The sequence below is a fragment of the Hyperolius riggenbachi genome, chromosome 8 (genome assembly GCF_040937935.1).
Source record: "Hyperolius riggenbachi isolate aHypRig1 chromosome 8, aHypRig1.pri, whole genome shotgun sequence".
Taxonomy (NCBI): domain Eukaryota; kingdom Metazoa; phylum Chordata; class Amphibia; order Anura; family Hyperoliidae; genus Hyperolius; species Hyperolius riggenbachi.
This window is the reverse complement of record NC_090653.1, coordinates 265,711,940-265,727,746: the sequence shown is the minus strand read 5'-3', so window position 1 is coordinate 265,727,746 and position 15,807 is coordinate 265,711,940. Positions and strand designations below refer to the sequence as shown.

At 45.6% G+C, this 15,807-nt stretch overlaps 1 protein-coding gene across 1 annotated transcript in view; it reads left to right on the top strand.

The window, feature by feature from the left end:
* Positions 1-2,787: 2,787 nt before the first annotated feature.
* UBA1 (ubiquitin like modifier activating enzyme 1) overlaps positions 2,788-15,807 on the top strand; it is a 103,576-nt gene continuing 90,556 nt past the window's right edge. The window contains exon 1 of the mRNA XM_068247998.1: positions 2,788-2,892. Coding sequence (XP_068104099.1) covers positions 2,794-2,892 — 99 coding nt within the window. The 5' untranslated portion in view covers positions 2,788-2,793. The remainder of the gene's footprint in view (positions 2,893-15,807) is intronic.

The following is a 15,807-nucleotide window of genomic DNA, read 5'->3' as shown; positions in this document are numbered from 1 at the left end:
TGGCCATTTCTCCAGGGGAGCCAAAACTGCATCGGGGCTGCAGAGGACATGGTAAGCCTGATTACTTTAAAGATTTCAAAGGATGGCAACTGACGGATGTGTTTTGGAAGGGGATTCCAGAGAAGGGTTGAGGTATGTGAGAAATTTTGCCTACATGAATTCGAGGAGGTTGTTCTAGAGCATAGGTTCTCAACGTGTGGTACGCGTACCCCAGGGGGTACTTCTGAGGGTTCTAGGGGGTACTCGGGCTTGATATACTTAACCAAAAATAACAAATTTAGAGTTTTAGAAAATGATAAATCTTATTTAAACAGCACCAAATTAGTATTTTAGCTAATTAAAAGCAATAGTAAATGCTTGGAAATGGTTTAGAACCAATTATAATGTACTACGATTAAATATATATTTGTCAAGGGGTACGTGTGATAATGTTTACCATGCATGCTAGGGGGTACTTGGTGAGTACAGGGTTTTAAAAGGGGTACATACCAATAAAATGTTGAGAAACACTGTTCTAGAGGAAGTCAAAAAAGGTCATGTGCAGAGCTTAGATTGTGGTTGGGATGGTATCTAGAAATGAGTGAGGAAATGTACATTGGAGAGAGATTGTGGAGAGCTTTGTAGGTTAAAGTTAAAGCTGGCCATACACTGGCCCGATTTGCCGCCGTTTCGACAGCAGATTCGATCACTGGGATCGAATCTGCTGCCAATCGTTCGCACTACACGCCAAATTTCGATCCATTTCGTCCGATCCCGTCAATCGCTCCGTGCGGAAAATTACAGTAGATCGCCCGCGGGTAGGGAGCGTGTCGCTAGCGGCGCTCGATTGCCCGACGACCGACGCAATAGAGCGGCAATACATTACCTGCTCCGCTGGCGAGACTACCCCCGGTCACCGCTGCTCCGTGTCCGTGCTGGTCTCCGGCATGCTTCAGTTCCTCCTGCCCGGCAGGAAGTTTAAACAGTAGAGGGCACTCTACTGCTTAAACTTCCTGCCGGGCAGGAAGAAGCAAAGCATGCCGGACCTGGAGACCAGAGCGCAGACAGAGCAGCGGTGACCGGGAGGACTCGCGCCGGCGGAGCAGGTAATGTATGCGGGTGGTGGGAGCGGCGGCAGCAGCAGCACCACCACCACAACAGATTGTGAACAGTTTCAGGCTGAAATCGGTTCACAATCTGTTTGCAGTAAAGGTAGCCATACGATCCCTCTCTGATCAGATTCGATCAGAGAGGGATCTATCTGTTGGTCGAATCTGATGGAAAATCGACCAGTGTATGGCTACCTTAAGAGTTATAACTGGATCCTCTAGTTACTAGGTTCTCAACGTGTGATATGCATACCCCAGGGGATACTTCTGATGGTTCCAGATGGTACTCGGGCTTGATATACTTAACCAAGAATAACAAATGTAGAGTTTTAGAAAATGATTAATTTTATTTAAACACCACCAAATTAGTGTTTTAGCTAATTAAAAGCAATAGTAAATGCTTGGAAATTGTTTAGATCCAATTACCATGTACTACGATTCAATATATATTTGTCAAGGGATACTTGTGATAATGTTTAATATGTGAGGGGTACTTGGTGAGTACAGGGTTTTAAAAGGGGTACATACCAATAAAATGTTGAAACACCGCTCTAGTTCATTGGCAGCCAATGATGAGCTTGGCAGAGAGGAGCAGTAGAGGAAGAGTGAGAAGAGATATGATTGAGTCCAGCACCAGCGTTCAGTACAGATTGGAGTGGTGCTAGTCTGTTAGGTGGTAGTCCACAAAGTAGTATATTACAAATAGTCCAAAAGAATTGAGCATGTACTAACATTTTAGTTGTGTCCTGAGTGAGAAAAGTTCAGATGCCAGATATGTTTTTAAGTTAGAGATGGCAGGAGCTGGTTAATGGAAACATTCCGATACAGTTTTGTGATTAGAATGCGATTGGATCGCAAAAGGCTCTCAGTGGAAAATAGCCCTAACCCTCCATACCCCCTCCCCTAACAGATGACCCATTGCTGTACCCATATCTCCCAACCTTTAGAAATAAGGGGGGGGGGGGGGGAATGGCCCTCTCAATCATCATTAGGCTTTCCTTCATAATTTAATTTTAAAAAGTAAATTAATAATTATAGTAAATGTAAAATGTTCATAAAAACAAATCTAATAACAGCCCTGCATATCAGAGGTAAAAATTAAGAAAATATAAGTACAGAGGTTTAGTTTGAAGCTTTGCTCATACCTCCCAACTTTTTGAGATTAGAAAGAGGGACTCTTAAGCCACGTCCCTGCCACACCCGTCACAACCTTGGTCGCACATACCATAACGATTTCATAGGAAAAAATATGTTGTTTTATAATTCAAAGCACACTGGTCCTTTCTATCCTGCTTCATTTTCCTTCGTATTAACATTAGATTAGTAAGATATAAATTTAAAGGATGGGAATACAGTTTAGAGTCAATCAAAAACATTTTTTAGTAGAGAAATATATATATTTAGGCAGCAAGAGAGACAAAGTCCTGAAAGAGGGACAGGGCTCCCAAAGAGGGACTGTCCCTCCAAAAGAGGGACAGTTGGGAGCTATGGCTTAGCTATACTCCCCCTCACACACCTTCATACTCTCATTTTAGCCCCCCTCTTTACAGTACCCGACAATTACTGGACCCCTTTTCACACTCCCCTCCTCCACACACTCCCACAGTGCAGGGAAGCCCCGCCCCCTCACTTTGGTCGCGCGCCGCTGATCTTTCCCCCAGCCCGGGGAGCCCCTCTGCCTCTGTCTGGGGGTGACGTGGATGGCATGAGACGGTCTCGTGACGTCATACGGAGCGACGCGGGAGACATGGAGGACCGGCCGGCGAGGGAAGCAGACAGTTCATTGTGTGACAGCCATTCCCAGGTAGAGGGGGTGGGAAGCCCCGGTGGTGAGGGGAGGGATGTGAGGTGTCTGAGGGTGACATATGAGGGGGTGCAGGGGGGTCCCCATACTGCCTGTAGGAGAGGGACTGTAGCCACGTGCTGAGGCAGAGAGCTTCCCCAGCTGCTGCTGCACTATCGATCCCAGCATGACCCCGACCCCCCAGAGGGAAGCAACACGTGCTGGGAGTTGTAGTGCAGCAGCATCTGGGAACCCCAAGCTGCCTGATATAATACTAATCATATAATATCTGCCTCTGACTGAGGGACTACAGGTCTCAGCATATTCTGTATGTCTCTCTGGCATCAGTTCACATCTCAAACAGCCATGACTCCCAGGGTGTGAGAGAAAATGCTGGGGGTTGTAGTGCAGCCTCATCTGGAAAACCCAGGCTGCCTGAATCACTTATTAATAAAACTCAGTTCACCCCAATTCTTAGTGGATAAGGACTGAAAAAGCTATATAGGGTTTTATTGTCTCTGTACCAGGGAAATGTTGCCGCTTCCTGTTCACACAGGAAGTGTGTATATAGCTTTAAAGAATGATGGGCTAAGTAGTCTAATACTTGGTACACACTACTAAGCAATTTCCATCAGATAGACTGGTTGAAACAATTATATCCAATAGATCTGAATTCTTTTGTATAGAAGTGATTGTAAAATGGATAAAAAACACTAGTAGAAATTACATCCGACCGTTAGAAATAATACATTCAACCTGATGGAAAATTGCATGCTGTGTAGCAGGCATAACAATTAAGTTCCCACATACCCAGAAAGACTGAGAAACTGAAACAATTGTTAGTGGCCATTAATATTTAGCTTTCATTCATGCTAGCTGAAAATTTTAACCCAACTATTGTAAAGATTTAAACAAACTTGGTAAGCTTAAAGAACACCTGAAGTGAGAGGGATATGGAGGCTGCCATATTTATTTCCTTTTAAGCGATACTAGTTGCCTTGCTATCAAGCTGATCCTCTGCCTCTAATACCTTTACCCATATATTCTGAACAAGCATGCAGCAGATGAGGTGTTTCGGACATTGTCAGATCTGACAAGATTAGCAGCATGCTTGTTTCTGTTGTGATTCTGACACTAGAGATGCCAAATAAATCAGCAGGGCTGGCAGGTAACTAGTATTGTTTAAAGGATACATCCGAGGAGGTTGAAAATAAAAAAAATCCACTTACCTGGGGCTTCCTCCAGCCCCTGGCAGCCATCCTGCGCCCTCGCCACAGCTCTGCTCCACTCTGGTGGTCCGGGGTCCCCTCTGCTGCAAGATGCCGACTGCGCCTGCGTGAGCAGCTCTGTCGCGCTGACGTCATCCGGGCTGTACTTCACCTGCGCAGAACAGCCCAAATGAGGTCAGTGCGACTGAATGAGCTGCACAGTGGAACGCAAGAAGATGGAGGTTGGCCTCTGCACCGGAGGGGACTGGGAGTCAACAGAGCTTCGGTGAGGGCACAGGTCGGTTGCCAGGGGCTGGAGGAAGCCTGAGGTAAGTGGATTTTTTTCCTCAGACCTTCCCTTTTACCTCCTTAGCGGTATGCCCGACACTGTCTGGCATACTGCTCTGTGGCCCCAGGAGTCCCCCATAAATAAATGTGCCAAATGGCTGTAAATCCTTTAGCTAGCACTAGGCTAGCTAGTTCCAGTGTCAGGCACCCGCCGCTTTTCTGCGATCCCCCAGTTTATACATTACCCCCACCATCCCCGAATCCAGCGATTGTGCATCCTCCCGGCACAGCTCTGGTCTCTTTATGGGGAGAATCGGGTTTGCGCATGACGTCATCTGCGATACTCCCCATAGTGAAGACCGGAGCTGTCCGGGGAGGCTGCGCCGATTGCTGGATCCAGGCTGTGTAATGTATAAACGGGGGATCGGAGGGTGCTGGAGACTTCTTCTAGCTAGCCTAGTGCTAGCTAGAGGGTTTATAGCCATTTAGCACATTTATTTAAAAATCGAGGTAAAAGTAACAGAAGGCGTAACGCTCAGGAGGTTAAAAGGAGATAAATATGGCACCCTCCATATACTTCTCGCTTCAGATTCCCTTTAAAGGGGTTCTGTGGAGTCATTCAATAAACACAAACAGACACTTACCTGGGGCTTTTATCAGTCCCCTATAACTGTTATGTCCCACGCCGTCGTCCTCCGATCACTCGTTCCCCATCGCCAGAACCGGGCAATTGTTCGTCTAACAAGATGAATAATGCGCTCTCCCGCTCGCGTCTCCGGGAGCTTACTGCGCAGGCTGAGGTTTTCTTGTACTGCGCAGTAAGCTCCCGAAGACACGAGTGGGAGCACGCACACTGCTACGCAGACGCGTTAAACGTGTAATCGGAACCGGCGGCGGGGAACAAGTGATCGGAGGAGGACGGTGCGGGACATTACAGCTACAGGGGGCTGATAGAAGCCCCACGTAAGTGTCTGTTTATGGAATGACTCCACAGAACCCCTTTAATGCTTAGTCAGTGAGTAAAGCTGTCTAAAGGTGACTCAGCAGGAAACCTCATAGGGAACCGCTACAGCAAGAAGCGTTGTGATTGGCTGAATAGTGTGGGCGTAGTTTACCACAACCTATTGAAAACCCAGCAGTTTGAGAGGGTGACGTCCACCCAATCACATTGCCTAATTTTCGCTATGAGATTTTCTACTGGGTCCCCTGAAGTAAACTAGCTACTTTGCTGTGCCCAATGCTTCCCTCCTCCTCCATAGCAACACCCTGTATGCTATCAATGCATCTGTGAAGAACTGTGCCTCTAAGTCCTGATCCCTTGAGGGCAACAGTAATTGTGTATGCAGTTTATAGTGAACGTTAAAGGAAAACTTAAGTCAACAATAAAAAATGAGATTTACTCACCTGGGGCTTCCCTCAGCCCCCCAGCAGGCGCGTTCCCATGCCTGTCGGCCAGTGACGGCCAAGCCGGAAGTGTTCGCCGGCGGTTCCTGGACCATCAGAGCGGGGCTGCGAGGGCACCGATCGGCTGCTGGGGGCTGAGGGAAGCCCCAGGTGAGTAAATCTCATTTTTTATTGTTGACTTAAGTTTTCCTTTAAGTGAGGAAGCTTGCTTTAGGCTAGATACTTACCTATGTAGAGGGAAGGCTCTTGATCACATAGAGCCTTCCTGTTCCTCTATCCTTTCCATCATTCCAGCCCTGGTAAATTTCTTCAATCCGATACCTTTTCGTGTCGCCTCGGGCAGCCTTTGGAAGTACTTGTGTGCCTGATTGCTTTCAAAGATAAGCGTATCTGTACTACGCATGGGGATGCAAGTACTTCTCAAAGGCTGCCTGAAGAGGGACAAAATGGGATTTGACTTTAGCGGGTCCAAAAACTTGGCAGAGGACCAGGAAGACTCTGTGATCCAGGGCCTTCCCTATACATAGTTAAGTTTACTTGCGTTTGCTCATCAGGTGTTTTGAGGCCACTGGCTGCATGGTTTCTCCAGGTGTGACTCTTAATTGAAGCCATAAGGATCATGATGGTCAGGGAAATTGCATTTTTTTTAAAGGGAGTAAATATGGCGGCTGCCATATTTTCTACTTTAGTTGTTTAGAAAATCTTAGTGTTTTCAGTTTTATATTGTGTAAGAATTATTGGAGACATATTGGCTAAAATGTCCTGATTCCTCAGTGTTTCTGACAGAAATGGGCAGATGAGAGTGTAACATTAGCTGTCAGTCAATAGACCGAAGCATGTGCCAAACATGAAAAATTGTGGCTCTGGCTCTGTCCAGCTAATTACTCCTGCAGCATGGTAATGTTTCCAAGGATGCAAAGAACAGCTGTTTGAGTTAGATGTCAGTTGTGAAAATGCATGGCTTCCCACAGATTCAAAACAGAAATATAATTGTAAGTAACACTACACGGCAAAAATATCTGTTTTTGAAACAGAAGTAGAATGTGCCTTTAACGTGGACCTGAACTAATGCACAGCACACAGTGAAAACACAGATCAATCCACCCTCTTTGTGTTTAGAGTGAAGAGCCGGTCTAATTCACCCTCAGCTGCAAGTAATTACTTTTGTAATTTGACCTCTCAGTTGTGTCAACACAGGAATCTTGTCAGCCTCAGCTAATACTGGGGGCAAATCTGGTTGACTTTACAGCGGGGGAGGAGCTAATACTAGAGGCATGTCTGGTGATCTTTAGAGCGCTGGAGGGACTAATACTTGAGGCATGTCTGCCGATCTTTAGTACGGGGCTTATACTGGGTGCATGTCTGGCTATCTATTCTGGGGGAACCCAACACAGAGGTCACATCTGGCTAATTATACTGGGGCTGAGGGGGGCCCAGATCCTAAAGCCACATCTGGCTACCTATACTGGGACGGGGGCCCTAATACAGAGGGCACATCAGCTACCTGTACTGGGGCTGATATTGGGGGCACATCTGGCTAACTATTTCTCAGGGATACCTTTTTATAGCTATATGTGCATCCATTGAGGAGATTCTGGTCACTTCCCCTCCCCGTAACAGGAAACCGAAAGTAACTGAATACATTCCCAACAGAGACATAGAAAGCAGAAAATGCCTGACAGATATTCTAATTCTTACCCTCTCTATCCAACATAAAGTTATAAACTACATACTATAGCTCCATTCATTCCGATGGGAGGTGGTTTGGCAACAGCTTGATAATGCTGCCATCCTGATGGGGGAGGCGTGGTGAGTGGTACCTTGGCCACATCCCCTCCCAGAACATGCCTCTGCCTGAGAACCAAAGGGAGGTAGTCTTCAGCAGCATGAGTCATACTATGATACTGCCTGTCCCAAAAATCAAGGTTGGCTTTTTTTAAAGAAAGAAAATCTTCTAACATCCTATTGCATTAATGGTGTAGTGGAGGGGGTCAGACAGGCATTAGAGGGTGTAAATGTGGAGGAGATAGCATAAAAAGGACTCTAGCTTGGCAAAGTGTGTTACCATTTAGTGAAACTTTTCTTTAGAAATAAGTTGTTACAGATTGTGTAAAGTATTCTTTTGTAGCCAACTAGAATTACAACATAAGTCCTGGTATTGACACATCCATTGTGCTCTTAGCAGAGGAGCTTGCATGAAACTGAATCATACTTCTCATTAGTATGAAGAACATTCAAGCAAACTTTCACTTAGGCCTGGAACCCACTTTAAAGCGCAAATCGATATCGCAATCGCTAGTGTTTTTAAGGAGCGTTTTGTAAGCAATTTCATGAGCGTTTTCTGGCGATTTTGGTAGCGATTTTAAGAAGTGTCAGCTTTATGCCAGCGATTGTGTAGCAATTTGCGATTAGGGTTTTTAATTCTGATTGGTCCTTTCAATTAATTTTAATTTTTTTACAGTGTGCAGTAATTTAAAAACGCTAGCAAATCGCTCTGTATAGTAATCCATGAGCGATTACGGCAGCGTTTATATACTTTACATTGCAGAAAGGCTAGCGCTCAAAAAATGCTGCATGTCCTGTGTTAGAGATTTTGGCAATCGCTCCAGTGGAATTTGGCCCATCCATTAACATTAGCTGAGCGTTTAGGGTAATCGATAGCTTTGTGAATCCTCCCTAAACGCTCAAAAAAAAATCTAGTGGGTTGTAGCCCTTAGGGCTGCTTCACACAGGCTTCTGCTCAGCGTCTCGTTCAAATGCTTATGCAGGAAGTATATGGAAAAGCTGGGGGTTTATGGGCTTTCATTGACTTTCAGTGGCTTTTGCTGGCTTTCAAACGACTTCTAGAAGCTGCATGTTGCTTTTGAGACAAGATGCTGGGATCAACTACCAGGCTTTCGTAAAAGCCTGCAGAAGCTTGTACTAAACACTCCCATTCACTTGCATAGGAGGGCAGTAGAAACCTAAAGACCTTACTTTTAAAAATGCTATGTTTAATACCAGCAAAATGTCCGTGTGAACCAGCCCTTAATGGACCACTATCGTGAAAAATTGTAAAATTAAAAATACATGTAAACATGAAATATGCTTTTTTTCCAGAGTAAAATGAGCCATACATTTTTTTTCTCCTATGTTGCTGTCACATACAGTAGGTAGTAAAAATCTGAGAGAACTGACAGGTTTTGGACTAATCCATCTCTTCATGGGGGATTCTGAGCATGGCATTTATTCTTTACTGTTCACTGCACCCTTCTTTGGCAGTTGGATGGAGCAACTGCCGTTCACTAGGTGCTTTTGAGAATAAAGAAAACCCTGGGAATCCCCCAAAAATCCCCTATCGTAAGTGACAACATTTTACTCGAAAAAAACGTACGTCTTACAGTATTTGTTAAAGTGTTAACATGAATTTTAAATCTTGTGATAGTGGTCCTTTAAAGTGCACACCTGTACCCTGCCCAGTGCTTCCCCGCTCCTGAGCCCCACCCTGTCCAGTGCTTCCCCGCTCCTGAGCCCCACCCTGTCCAGTGCTTCCCCGCTCCTGAGCCCCACCCTATCCAGTGCTTCCCCGCTCCAGAGCCCCACCCTGTCCAGGGCTTCCCCGCTCCAGAGCCCCACCCTGTCCAGGGCTTCCCCGCTCCAGAGCCCCACCCTGTCCAGGGCTTCCCCGCTCCAGAGCCCCACCCTGTCCAGGGCTTCCCCGCTCCAGAGCCCCACCCTGTCCAGGGCTTCCCCGCTCCAGAGCCCCACCCTGTCCAGGGCTTCCCCGCTCCAGAGCCCCACCCTGTCCAGGGCTTCCCCGCTCCAGAGCCCCACCCTGTCCAGGGCTTCCCCGCTCCAGAGCCCCACCCTGTCCAGGGCTTCCCCGCTCCAGAGCCCCACCCTGTCCAGGGCTTCCCCGCTCCAGAGCCCCACCCTGTCCAGGGCTTCCCCGCTCCAGAACCCCACCCTGTCCAGTGCTTCCCCGCTCCTGAGCCCCACCCTGTCCAGTGCTTCCCCGCTCCAGAGCCCCACCCTGTCCAGGGCTTAACAATATAATCAAAAAAACAATATCAGCGCAGCCAAGCAAATCTTAACATGTGGAACACTACATATATCGCAGCCAAAGTCCAACGTCTCAGCAAAACGTCTTCAATTAACATAAATAGTACACTTCAGCGCGAATTCACTTGTGTCCACCACCGAAAACACCATAAAAATAATACGCTTACCAGATTATCACCACCTTTTTCCCCAAAAAAAACTCAACCCTCTATAATGTGGTTGGTCAATGGCACTTCCTGTTATTAAACTTTTTATTGTAGGAGCCCTTCTATAGATAATCTCTGGTCGTTTAGGTAGTAACGGGCCTAAAATGGGATCCTCTCCCAATATGGGCCAATATTTGGTTAAAATTTTCTCCAAGCTTTTATGTTGCACATTATATTCTGTCACAAAGGGGCAGAATAACACTTTTTTTATTCCTCGTGTTCCTTCTCCTAACAGTGTGTTTCTATCAAGGGCTGAAACCTCCCTCTCCACTCTTTCCAAATCGGATTTCTTATACCCCTTTTTCATAAAACTTTTATGTTTTTTTAAATGAGATATTAAAATCGCTGTAGATACGCTTAGATGTGCGTTTGTCTCTTTGCATGCCTCATTTTTTGGTGAAATACTGCAATTGAGGATTAGATTGCTCGGCTTGTCTGGAGAGGAGGCCGGCTGCGAAGATACCTGCTGCTGACCTCATTAAGCCATATTGCAGACCCTGTAGTTAAGGTCTGTGATAATCTGGTAAGCGTATTATTTTTATGGTGTTTTCGGTGGTGGACACAAGTGAATTCGCGCTGAAGTGTACTATTTATGTCCAGGGCTTCCCCGCTCCTGAGCCCCACCCTGTCCAGGGCTTCCCCGCTCCTGAGCCCCACCCTGTCCAGTGCTTCCCCGCTCCTGAGCCCCACCCTGTCCAGTGCTTCCCCGCTCTTGAGCCCCACCCTGTCCTGTATCTCCAACCCCCCCGATCCTGCCCCCGTTCTCTTGCTCTGCTTCCCCAGTATATATACTGCAGAGTATGGGCTCAGCTGGAAGCAGTGCTTCACTCACCTCCTCGGGGCAATCCTGGGGCTTTTGGAATAATTCTAAGGTTTACTTTAATAATACTTCTGATTTATCATTATGATATATCATAACTGATTCCCCAAACTCATTGTAATACTCTATGACAAGTTGATGTACCTGGTTCATGGAAATGAACCAACTACAACTGTTTTTGATTGATCCAATTCTAAGCAGCATACCCTTGCATTAAATGTACATCAACTCAACAAGAATTAACATCTTATCGACCTTCCCTACTAGTGTTCGCCACTTAAAACAAGTGTTGTGGGGAATAGTTAAAAACAAGATAAATGAAGAATAGGCGTTGCATTGCCTGTTATTAATTCATAAATGCCATAGGCTCACCCACCAAGTAGAAGAGTGAGGCACTGGCCGTTATGGTTGACTTGAGCCAGCAAGAAGGTCCATAGGGAAATGCCACTAAGGTGACTGTGTGGATGACACTATCTTGAACTGCTAGGTTTCAGATAGGTTATAGTAATACGCCCACACTATTCAGCCAATTAGAATGCTTCAAGTTGTAGGCGTTGCTGTGATTGGAGAACTGCCCCCTATGGACTTTCATGCTGGCTTACCTTAAAGGGGAACTGAAGTAGGAGGTATACGGAGGCTACCATATTTATTTCCTTTTAATAAATACCAGTTGCCTGGCAGTCCTGCTGGTCTATTTCTCTGCTGTAGTATCTGAATAACACCAGAAACAAGCATGCAGCTAGTCTTGTCAGATCTGACTTTAAAGTCTGAAACATCTGATCTGCTGCATGCTTGTTCAGGGGCTATGGCTAATAGTATTAGAGGCAGAGGATCAGCAGGGCTGCCAGGCAACTGGTATTGCTTAAAAGGAAATAAACATGGCAGCCTCCATATACCTCTCTCTTCAGTTCCCCTTTAACCATAATAGCTCCAGGCAAAATGCTCCTTTGTCAGCGGCGTACAACTACCAGTAGTGGGACTGTAGACAGTTTGACAGCCATTTTGCGGTGTTATGCTGGGCATACACAGCTCGGTTTTGCAGCTCGATTCTCCTGTTCGATCGTTTCGCCGCTTGATTTTGCAGTCGATTCACTTATCTTCCGCTCGTTTTTCTTATCTTTTTCCATTCACTGCTATCCGGAATCAAGTGGCGAAACAATCGAGCAGGAGATTGGACATGTTGGAAATTATCTATTGAGCCATCTATTGTTATTGTTATCTAAATGGCTCAAAAGCGAGCCGTGTATGCCCAGCATTACTGCTTTGCCAGAGGCCAAGATGTCAGGCCTCTGGCAAAGCAGTAACACCGGAAAATAGCTATCAGGTCATCTGTCTACACCCTCCACTGCTTACCACTGTATTAGGGCTCTTTCACACTAGAGGCTGCGGTAGAAAAGGCTGAAAGTCAGCCTTTTGCTTAACGCCAATACATAGCGTTTTCAAAGCATTTTCAAAGCGTTTTGAAAGAGTTTTACAGCCCATATGAAAACGTCCTTTTTTTTTTCTTCTATAAAAATAAGTGAACAAGATAGCTGTAAAACGCTTTGAAAAGGCTTTGAAAAGGCTGAAGTTGGCGTTTTCCATTGACTATCATTGAAACGCCAACAGCCAACTTCGGCTGTAAACAGCCCTGAAAAAGCTCCTGGGAGTGTTGAAACGCAACGCTCCAAAACGCCGAGTTAGATGTGAAAGGTAAAATGAAAGTCTATGGACTTTCTTTTACCTAGCAAAACGCCAACTTCGGCTGTGGCGTTAAAACGCCGAAAAATCCCTCTGGTGTGAAAGGGCCCTTAGTATCCAGCTGACAATAAGGGCTGGTTCACAAGGCCGGCTGTCAGTGTCTCGTTTAGTGGATGCTAAATGCTTTTCTGCTACTTGGGCCTTTTTCACATGGGGTGCGTTCAGAAACATATTTAAGCGCATGAAAAAAAACGCATGTGTTGTGCGTTTCATAAAGCATTTCAGTGCATTGTGGTGGGCTTTAAGCGGACCCATGCGTTTACATGCGTTTGAACGCTTTTTTGTTGAGCACGTTTTGCTTATTTGATGTAGCAGTTGTCAAAGATTTATTTTGATTTAGAATTTTTCTTCTTTAAATGAGGTATAAAACGCATTTCCAAAGCACATTGTTATGCGCTAAAAACGCGCACCCATTCACTTGCATAAGGTCTCATTCACATTACAGACGTTGCTGTACCCTTTTCACAGCGCATTGTGCTGTGCACTTTGCTAGATACAACTTTTTACATTGACTCTAATGTATTAAATGACATCTATGCGCTTTGTTACTGTTAGTTTGAGAAACGTATTGATGCATGCATTTCTGTGCATTGTGCTTTGAAGCCCACAGAAATGCAAGTGGATGGGTGAGCTATATTGGCGCATAAAAGCACATAGAAATGCGCTTTGGAAATGCTTTTTGTACCCCTAATTTTAGCAAAAAAAAACGTTTTTAAATGAAAAATCTTAGTCAACTGCTGTATCAAATAAGCAAAACATGCTGAACAAAATGCGTTTAAGCGCTTGTAAAATGCACGGGTCTGCTTAAAAAAATGTATTCTTTACTTTGCAACGCACAGAAATGCATGCAACACCACGTTTCTCAAACTGACAGTAACAAAGTGCATACGTACAAACTTGTTACATTGAAATCAATGCAAAAAGCTGTACCTAGCAAAGTGCACAGCACAATGCGCTTTGAAAAGCAAAGCATACAGCAACATCCCTAGTGTGAATGAGGCCTTAACAGAAAAGCATTTGACATTGGTTCCCATTGTTCCATTGTCTCATTTTGAGCCCCTAGGGGGATGTGGAACGGCTACCTCAAACTATGCTAGAAGCTACATACAGCCTCTCTGACAATTTGATCATCCGTGGCACTCACACAGTTGACTGTAAACGCATTGAGATCAGGGATGAGCTCCGGATCAAATTCGGATGAAATTTGAACGAGTTTCATTCGAATTTCTAATTGGTGCACCTTTGCGGGGGGAAGGGGGGTGGGGGTTTCGGTTAAACTTACCCAGCAGTCTTCTTCTTTAACCTCTTGAGGACTGCAGTGTTAACCCCCCCTAAAGTCCAGGCCATTTTTCACTATTGGCCATTGCAGCTTCAAGGCCTCACTGCAGGGCCGCACAACTCCGCACACAAGTGATTCCCCTCCCCCCCCCCCTCTTTTCTCCCTACCAACAGAGCTTTCTGTTGGTCAGGTATGATCGCTCCCCCAATGTAAATTTTTTTTTTGACATATTTTTCTTATTTTTTAAATATATTTGTGTTTTGTTTTTTTAATCCTACTCCCTCCCTCCCTCCCGTCAGCCTATCAGTGCGATGGGCTGTGATAGGCTTCAGCCGCTGGGAGACTGAAGGCGGAGCGGAGCCATCCCATCAGGGATGCACGTTAGCAGTCTCTTGCAAACCACACCCCAAGGACCTTCCGCCAATCGGTATTAGGCGGTCCTGGGGCTGCCACCGTGTCCACGCCCATCAGCGTGACACAGTCAGCTAGTGGTTAGCTTTCCAAGCTGCCACACCCGCTCAGCAGCACTAATTAGGAGGATGAAATTCAAATGAAACTCATTCAGATTTCATCCATAGCTCATCACTGATTGAGATGAAAGCTTCCATTCATCTCAATACAAGAAGTGGTGGATCCCGGCGCTAAACATCAAATTGGCCGCAGCCATGCTTCTGAATAGGCCCTAAAGGTGTGTTTTTAGGTACAATGCCTCACTCTTGGTGCATATCCGGATGTTGTTCTGAGTGCATGTACCTTAATTGCAGCCAGTCAGGTGCTCTGCCTCCTCCAATTGTATTTGGTGGCAGGGTTTTTTGCTCTATTAAAATTCCATAGACTCCTCCCCCCCCCATTAGGAGTGGTCAATGAGATATGCAAATAATTTTGAGTTGGTGCAGGATTATGCAAATATATGCAGCTGACAATGGACCCCCTATTTAGTATCTATAGTGCAGACATCTTCCGCTATATACATAATATATAGTCTAATTCAGGCATTCTTAACCAGTGTTCCCTGGCATCTCTCCCTCTGCTGAGAGTGGCCCTAGTTGGGGTGAAAAAGTTCTTCCTTGGCTTCTCTTAAAAAAACAAAGGGCTGTATTAGGGATCAGTATAATGAGCGCAATAATAAAAAAACAGTATGATAGTGAGGCAATGTAATAAAGAGCCCTTTTATAGGGGCGCACTATAAGGCCTGGAACCCACTGCAAACCGCAAACGCTAAACGCAACCGCTAGCGTTTTGTCTGAGCGGTTTGCAAGCGGATTCATGCGCGTTTTGGGTTGTGTTTTGCAACATTGTATTTTTTTCCCCAGCGGGTGCCTAGCGTTTTGCGTTTTTATCCTGATTGGTCCTGTGAATTATTTTTCATTTTGTTACAGTGTGCTGAACCGCAAAACGCTAGCAGAACCGCTCAGTTTAGGTTTTGCTGAGCGTTTCTGCTAGCGTTTCAATACTTTACATTGAAGCGCTAACGCTCCCAAAATGCTGCATGTCCTGCGTTTGCGTTTCTGGGAAACGCAAACGCTCATGTGGAAGTTGCCCCATCCATTAACATCAGCTGAGCGTTTTGGCAAAACGCTAGCGTATCGCAGCGCTGCCAAAATGCTCAAAAAAACGCTCTTGTGGGTTCCAGCCCTAATTGTGGAAACTATAATAAGAAATATCAGGCTACTATATTAGGGAGCGCTATAGATGAGGACCATGGAATGAGAGCTAAGCAAGAAGGCTGTTACTAGATTGTTTTTAGCCACACCTTCTTTTAAAGACCAGGCCACCTGCAAAATAAATCCTCATTCCCTCCTAGGGTTGCTGTGGTATACCGATATAACGCGGTTTGATTGTGCATGGTAATCATACCATGCACAATCCTGTTTTAGGGGGCGGGGCATCGGCAGGAAGAGCGGGCAGAAACTCTCCTTCCTTCGGCCACTCACAGCTACAATCTACTTC